General features: G+C 52.4%; 1 protein-coding gene across 1 annotated transcript; it reads right to left on the reverse strand.

Moving 5' to 3' along the window:
* Positions 1-3,632: 3,632 nt before the first annotated feature.
* Positions 3,633-7,904, reverse strand: ST8SIA3 (ST8 alpha-N-acetyl-neuraminide alpha-2,8-sialyltransferase 3). Its single transcript, XM_008502931.2, has 4 exons — positions 7,711-7,904; positions 6,797-6,919; positions 4,319-4,876; positions 3,633-4,014 (listed from the first exon to the last, which is right to left on the reverse strand). The coding sequence occupies exons 1-4, from the start codon at positions 7,887-7,889 to the stop codon at positions 3,732-3,734; spliced, it is 1,143 nt and encodes a 380-aa protein (XP_008501153.2). The 5' UTR covers positions 7,890-7,904; the 3' UTR covers positions 3,633-3,731.
* Between the last annotated feature and the right edge of the window lie 249 nt (positions 7,905-8,153).

Genomic DNA, 8,153 nt, shown 5'->3' on the forward strand with positions numbered 1-8,153 from the left:
CCATCTGGGGGGGCAGGAGGCTGCAGAGCCACATCCCAGCAGTGGGCTGCAGTGGTGGGGTGGGTCCCTCCTGGGGTTGTCTCCCTGTCCTCTGCTCGGGACCCTGCACCCCTGAGGGACAAGCCCTGCCAGCTCCCTCCTGACAGTGTCACCATTTCCCAACAGACTGCAGGAGAATGGAATTGGTGGTAAGGAGCAGACACCCTGAGCCAAGCTGCCAATGGGATTGCACATCCTGTAAGGCCATGGATTCCAGAAGAGTGCAGAATTTGATCCCTCATATTGAGCTTAGTGCACTGCCTAATGAAATAGAAGGGGAAGTAAAACAGCACCTTTGGCAACTCTTCGGATGAAGTTTTCCAAGTAAAACCTTTTTGTTTAAGGCAGACACAGAGAAAAGCAGGGGCAGGTGTGCAGAACACAGCCCTCGGGATCTCCCAGTTCTCCCATTTGGCTGTGGTGTGCTCTGATACCATTTCAGCACTTTTCCAGCATATCCTTTAAAACACAGAAGGGCTCCTTGTGATTTCTGACAGCAGGGCAGAAAATAACAACAACAACAATAACGAAGCAGAAACAGCTGAGTTTTACAGACTTCCAATGCACAATAAAACATTTTATTTAAAAACAACGCATTCAATATTGTGTTTTGGCACATAAGTCAATGTTGCAGGCACATTCACACCAAAGAATCACATTGCTGAGAGCTCCCGAATGGATCGTGGTGTGGGTCCCCACCAAGGGTGCTCAGGAGGAGGATGAGGAGCTCTGGGCCCTGCTACTCAGCCTGCCCTGAAGGGACAGGCACAATGCACAGGGCAGGCCAGGGGCTGGGCCACCACCAGGACAAGAAGCATCAGTCCATGGGCCCCATCCTGGTCCTGGTCCTGCTGACACCTCCAGAGGTCCCGTGGGAGCAAGGCTGAACCCTCCCAGCTTTGCTTGCAACCTGTCTCACACCATGGTCATCTGAGACTGTGCCCTCAGTGAACATCAGCCATTTCAAAGTAAGCAATGCTTTGACTATGGCCATTGAACAAGGAATCCTTTATTACAACTATGGCATAACTTTTTTTTTTTTTTTTTTTCTCCTTTTTAAAAAAGTGTTTCGCTTTTTATTATGGTTATTTAAAACAAACCATCAGGCATTGCACACACATTCAATTTACAGAAAACCTGTTTTTCCCTAAAGTACCTGTTTGTTTCTGCAGCCTCTGTTCACAGTTCCAGCTCTCAAGTGCTCTCTGCTTTTTTGGTATGCTCCACACCTCCCCCTGGCAGCCAGCCCGCCTTTGCTTTCATATCTCTTGCTGCCAGACACCCAAAGATGCAAGCAACACAAATGCAACCCCTAGGTGTATAAAAGGAGGCAACACACCTATTCCACCTATTCCCACTCTTACTGCTCTGCTTCCCCCCCGTGCCCTGGGGGCCCGATGCCCCCAGCCCCACACGCACAGAGCTCCCACCCCCCCATCACCACCTCCCTTCCCCTGCTTGCTCTCGAGAAGCAGAATTCAGAGAGCAGACAAATGCCCACCGAAGCCCCAGAGCTGCACGTTTTTCAGACGGTTTCCCACCTCACCACAACTCGGACACAAAATATTGATACCAAGAAGCAATTTACTGGGGACCGTATTGTGCCATTGATTCCGGGGGGCAGGACTCCCCATTAAAATCAATGGCTCTGAAATGTTCAATGTGGTTCTGAAAAATCGATGGGGAGTTTTGTTTAAAAATCAATGATATAATATGGCTCTCTGTCGATGATTTTCCTGTATTCCCATTTCCGAGCGTTTGCGGCCGGTTTCCTGCTTCCCTCTCTGCCCTGGGAGCCTCTGGGAGGCTCCAGCTCTGCTGCCAGGGCTGTGCTGGGGACCACAGGGGGAATCCTCACAGTTCCTTGTCATTAGGAAGCAAAATGGAATTCACAAAAAAGTAAATGATGGAAAATTCACAACCTGCCCTGGGGAGCAATTCAGGCTGGTGGGTTCAGCTCCTGATTTCTCTGCCAGCTCCTCTGAAGCAGTGGTTTGAGCACAGAGGAGATGTGCAGAGCTTTGGGGAGGCAGCCCAAGGCCCTCAGACATGCCAGGACATCTGCCTTGCTCCACCAGCAGGACCTGGAGACCTGCCCACCAAGCCTGGCTGCAGTCACCCCACAGGTCCCTTTGTCCCCGTGATGGAGGTGCCACCCAGCAGCACCCTGCTCTGCCCCTGCCCCCAGCAGTCCTGAAAAAAAGCCAGAGAATGACAAAAGCCAGAGAATGTGGGGGAACTAAAACAGGGAGGGAGCTTCCAGCTGCCCCTGCACCCAGGCAGTGGGGTCACAGCTTTGGGCTGTGGTGCCACAGTGGTGATGGGCACTGGGAGGTGCTCCAAGCCCCCCGGGTCTGGTGCTGTACTCAGAATTCCTTCCTCACCTCCTGCCTTGGCTTGGAGGGAAAGAGACTGAGGAAAATGAAAAAAGTGCCATTTGAAAGTATGAATTGAAATCGGACTTTGCATCTTCTTTCAGTGCGTGGTCAGCTGTCAGCATCAGACAGAAGAGTAGAAAAATGATAAAATACTTGTAAGTATTTTACTAAGAAACCCAGCTGTTCCACAGGCCCTTTTCTCCTGAGACATCGAGGCCAACACTGCCAGCCCCTCAGTGACCCTAAGGCTGTCCCCTCTCCAACAGCCTGGTTCCCAGCAGTGCCAAGGATGCTGTGGCTTCCTTTGCCCACCTTGCATGGCTGTTGGCAACTGGAAAATGGAGCCACTGCTTCAGGGTGGATTTAAAGATGTAAATGAGGAACTCTGGAAACTCTACTTCCTCATCCCTGACCTCCTGCACCCTCGCTTCCCTTTAAAAAACATTTCTGAAAATCCTGGAGCGTGGATGCTGCCAGCCTGGATGGCTTCTCCCCCAACACATCTCCAGAGAAAGCTGACATCATTTATCGTGGTGAGTTAACTTTAAAATCAAAAGACCAAATAGTACCACAGGCATGGGAACAAACCCATTCCAGCCTGGCTTATCTGGACTAGAATTTGACCCAAACTGAATTAAAAAGCTGAAGTATTCTGAGAGCAATATAAACAGCTTAGCTAAAGAACGAGCTGTATTGTCACCGTCTTCACATTATTCTTAAAAAAATGTAAAATTCAGTAAATACGAAAACAAGCAAGCGGTGGGAGTCAGGATCCACACTGGAGAACTTGCCCGTGGCAATGATCTGGAGTTCTGGGAGGCATCTGCGATCGGCCACGGCAACGTCTGTGTGCTGAGCTACTGACAGCAACGTGGACAAGAGAAGCAAAACCTTTTGAAAACAGCATTTCTAAAGCTAACAACAAAATGAAGAGATTTGGGGCATTTAGTGGAATGCCAAATGTATGAAAATACCTTAAAACATACTTCGAAGCATATCTATAAATGCAAAAGTTTTCAGCTTGGCTGTGGCATGGGTGGCACCCACGGAGCCTGAGCAATGCTTGGGCACTGCTAAATGTGCTTGGGCCCTGGGATGAGCAGGGCCAGGGTGACTGAAAAGCATCTTTATCTCATGGAAAATATTTTAGAGAGGGGTTGTAGCGTAATGTGGTTGGGGTTTTTTTTTTTTGTTTTTTTTGTTTTTTTTGTTTTTTTGTGTTTTTTTTTTTTTTAGAATTATATCTGAAGAATGTTTAATTGGGTTTTGGGCACTTTTTTTAGACAATCATTTGGCACTTCAAGATTTTGGTTCTTAGGCACAATGAGACAAGGTGAGTTTGGCCAGTCCTTCACCGTGCATCCTGTAGAGCAGCTGGAACTCTGCAGGCAGCTGGTGGGACTCCTGCCACTTGGTGGTGAACTTGGTTCCCTTCTTATCATAGTAGTGATAGGGGAGGTCCTCCCGAGTGTTGGGGTCGAACCCGAAGGGCCAGAACCCGTAGAGGTGGATTTCCTCACAGATGGCAGATGCCAGGGTGTACATGAGAATACCTGTGCTCAGCCGCTTGGGTGACAAGTGCTTGTTCTTCCAGTACCTGGGAGAAAAACAAAGGGCTCTTAGTCTGGGGTGACAGTAACAGAGCAAACTTCCTGCTCCCCATCCTCTTCCCACCCGTGGAGGAACCCAGTGAGGTGTTTGGTGTCCTCCAGGCCGGGCAGGGGTGCAGAAGCCCAGCTGAAGCACTGGCTGCCTTTGCTCCCAGCGCAAGCAGCACGGCCCTGACTGCCCAGAGAGGGCTGAGCCCCTTGGGCACGGCTGGAGAAAGGAATGAGCTGAATCTGGACAGAGAGAGATGTATTCTTCTGAGTGAAAAGCAAGGCAAACACACACACACACACCTGTTAACATGCTGCATGATATTTCCTGGCCAAGCCAACTGGACCTTGAGTTGCCCTCTGTGCTCCACAAAGAAGTCAACCAGCGTTCTCGTCACTGTCGCTGATGTGTGGAAGAAAAAAGCAGGGATCCAAAGAATGGCCCCATCCAGCTTTTTCAAACTTAAAAAGAAGTTGTTGCGATCCTGAATGGTCAGGAGATTGTTGTAATACTTCTCCAGGATGCTGGGGTTGAAGGTTGTAAGGTTGGTTTTCCTCCCAACATCTTTTTGGAAAGCCTCGGTCGGAGCGAAATTGCAGCGGAAAACAAAATCAGATTTATCTATTTCTTGCCCACACTGGCTCCCAGTCAGGATCCCACTGTTCCCAACCACGGCACAGATGTTGTAGTGTTTGTTCAGGATGGGAGACACATCGGGAAGCAGTGACCTGAAGTTATTGCTGATAGAGAAAACGTACTTATGGCTGGAATAGTCGTAATGCATCAGCTGCCCTATCCGAACGCTGTTCTTGGTCAAAGAGAAATTTTTTATGACGTCGACATGCTGCAAGATTTCTTGCCTGAAATAAAGAAGAAAAAAAAAAAAACCCAGAGTTATGTTTCCTCTCTTTCTGAGGTGCAGAGATTTCACTTCCAGCTAGGCTTATGTTTTGCTTTTTCTTTTGTTTGTTTGTTTAGGTTTTTTGTAGTAAAGTTTTTTCCTAAGCAATGTAGTGCAATGGCTTTTAAATTAAGATAAACAGACAGGAATTCTGGAGCTGTCTCCCCACCTAGAGCTTGGCTTTACTGGAGAGCTAAGGATGCCTCCGTGCCTCTCAGGCTAAACCACTGAAATTCCTGTGTCAGTGAGAGGTGTGCAGCTGTGGGTCCCCTCCCTGAGGGCTGGTGCAGAACACAGTCCTGCTGGGCCAGCCTGCTGCTGGTGCTCTTCCCTCTTGGACCGAGACCATGGATCTCTGGCAGGGATGTGAAGTGAAACCAAGTGGTCTGGGATAGTCAGCTGAAATACCAGGAGCTCGTTTTTAAATACATATGTTTTGTGTTCTCATTAAGAAGCTTGGAAACACAAAAACAAGGGGCTGCCACTGTCTCCATTTCTGTAAACATAATTCCTTAATGTCCTAGCTGGGCAAGCACGCCAGCATTTTTACAAGGGTTATTAAAGATACTTAAAAACCAAACAAAACTAACCCTGCTCAGGAATTTCCCTCGCAGGGCATAAAATTAGAAAACCAATACCGCTTCATTTGCTCATGTTTATGGAAAACAACCTTTCTTCCAGCTCGCATCCTCCAGTGTCTGAGCATTAATGGAGTCCCACTGGGTGCCCTAATTATGGGTTATGGCTGATGGACAAGAGCAAAGGCAGATCCTAAGGCATCAGCTAAAATCACCAGAGGGGTGGCACAGAGAGACTTTGGAAGGACGAGCTGATGGTGCCAGCAATGAAGCAACACTGCGGGGTGGTCACTGTCACACCATCCTGGGGGATCTCTGGACAGGATGGGGCAGCAAAGTGCCATCTGTCCTCTGTGGCCCGTGGCTTCTTGGGGCTATAGGCAGAGCAGAGGGACACTATCTGCCCCACTGTGACCAGCAGGCACTTAGCAGGACAAAATTACAGTCCAAGGTGGTGATAACTATTTTAAATGACTAAATGTTTTTGGTTTTCTTGTACAGAATTTGTTTTTAGTATATATATGTATATATATATGTATATATCAGTAAACATACATATAAAGTATATATTTTCTGATACATATGAATCTGTATTTCAGTAAAGCAAATAAATAAAAAGGGCTGGGAAGCTACCACCAAGCTGATGTCACAGTGAGAAGAATGACAGCCTGTTTTACTTCCCCGTAAGTACAGAGCAGCTTTGAGGGAGCTGAGGGAACACAGACACCTTCTCCATCACAGCTGGCAGGGCAGGCAGTGCAGCCTGCAGCCAGGAAGCACAAGGTGATGCACAAGGAGGGTGTTTCCCTTGGATCCAGGCTGGGACACCCCCATTTGAGCTCCCTCATCTGTATCTGTGCCAGGAGGCAGAGCAGCACTGCACTTGCTCAGATCTGCTCTGAGCTGGGAAGTTCAGCTGGGCATGCTTTGGCTTCCATGAACACAGCATTTCATGGCTGTTACAACCCGATTTGTTTCAAGTTTTAAAAAACCCCAGCCATTTATCTTGGAGTAATGACAATTTCACTCACACCTCGGGAAACTGGGTCACGTTCTGTTTGGTGAAATAATGCGTGTTGCAGCCTGGTGCCCTGCTCTGAAATAATCAATTCTTCCAAGATAGCTGTAACCATCTGGGGAAATGCTCCGATTCAGCCTTTGTCTCTCACTGCTGGCAAATTACTCAGAGCTCAGAGTATTTAGCCCTCCCTGATTGTATTTTCTTAAATCCTGGGGGGGAAAGGAACAGCCTGAGGGAGGGAGGGTAGGAAGGGGAGAGGGGTGGTGGTGGGGATGCTCACCGCTGGTGTGCGAAGGCGGTCCGGTTGAAGGCCCACTTGGAGGGCTTGTCCTGCAGCTCCTGGCTCAGGGAGTTGGTGATGGGGACGAAGGAGGGGTCCAGGAACTTCAGCGCGAACTGGGACCTGGGAACGGAGCGCAGGGACCCACGCGGGCACGGGCACGGACCCACGCACACCCGCACGGACAGACAGACACAGACAAACAGACAGACACAGACACCCGCAGCCCCAGGCCCGCAGCCCGTTACCGGCCCTGCCCTCCCTGCACCGGAGGCATCAGCACCACGGACAGCTCCGGACGCTGCCGCCGGGACCGGCCGGGCCGGGCCGGACCTGGGAGTACCGGGACGGGATGGGCCGGCATGTACCGGAACGGGACATACAGGTCTGAAAAGGGCTCTAGCGGGCCGGTCTGTGCCGGGCCGTATGGGGCTCTACCAAGCTGTACTGAGCTGTACTGGGCAGTACCGCCTTCTATCGGGCTGTGTCGGGTTGTATCGGGCTGGGCCGGGCCGTGCCATGCCGTGCTGGGCCAAGCGTACCGGTCTGTACGGTGCCATACCGTTGGGTACGGTGCCCTACCGGCCGGCCCTGGCGGTTATCGGGCACCTGCCCACCGATCATGTCCCCTGGAGCGTTGCGGTTCCAACGGCCGGCGCAGTCCCCACCCCCGGTATCGTGGGGGTCCCGGGGGTCCCTCCCGCTCCCCGCCGCCGGGTCTGGGGGCGGAGGGAGCCGCATCCCGGCTGGGGCGAGGGGGTGGGAGCTGCGCCCAGCGCTGGGGCCGGGTCCGCAGGGCCTTGCCAGGCCCGGTTCTGCCCGGGAATATCAGGGGAGGCCGCGGGGATGAGAAGGGAAAAGACGGGAAGGGTCGGCCCCCGGCCCCCGAACCCCGTTCCGCGCCGGGGCCTCACCTGAATCCCGCGTGGAACATGTACATGCGGGGCCCCCCCGGGCCGGCGGCGCGGGGCGCGCCCAGGACGTTGTCCTTCTTCAGGGAGACGTAGCTGATGAGGGAGAGGATGAGCAGCGCGATGCTCAGCATCACCAGCCCCAGCACGCTGGCCACCCGCACCATCTTGCAGCTCCTCATGCCGGGAGGCGGCCCCGCGGCTGGGCGTGTGCGGGGCGGGGGGGGGGGGGGAGCTGCCGACGGGCTACATGGGGGGCGGGGGGCGGCGGGAGCGGGGCGGTGGCGGGGCCGGGGCCGGCACCGGTACCTCCGGCAGCCGCAGAGAAAATGGAGGGAGGGAGGGAAGGAGCGAGCGGCAGCGCGATGAAATGGCAGCCGGGGGCGGCAGCCGCACCGTCCCGGCCCCGCAGCCCCGGCCTGCTCCCCCGCCACAGCCCCCTGCCC

Source organism: Calypte anna, chromosome Z (genome assembly GCF_003957555.1).
Source record: "Calypte anna isolate BGI_N300 chromosome Z, bCalAnn1_v1.p, whole genome shotgun sequence".
NCBI classification, from domain to species: Eukaryota; Metazoa; Chordata; class Aves; order Apodiformes; family Trochilidae; genus Calypte; species Calypte anna.

Coding starts and splice junctions, on each gene's coding strand:
- ST8SIA3 (XM_008502931.2), bottom strand. CDS start 7,889: ATGAGGAGCTGCAAGATGGTGCGGGTGGCCAGCGTGCTGGGGCTGGTG. Junction 6,920..7,710: donor ATGTTCCACGCGGGATTCAG/GTGAGGCCCCGG, acceptor CTCCGTTCCCAG/GTCCCAGTTCGCGCTGAAGT. Junction 4,877..6,796: donor ACCGCCTTCGCACACCAGCG/GTGAGCATCCCC, acceptor TCTTTATTTCAG/GCAAGAAATCTTGCAGCATG.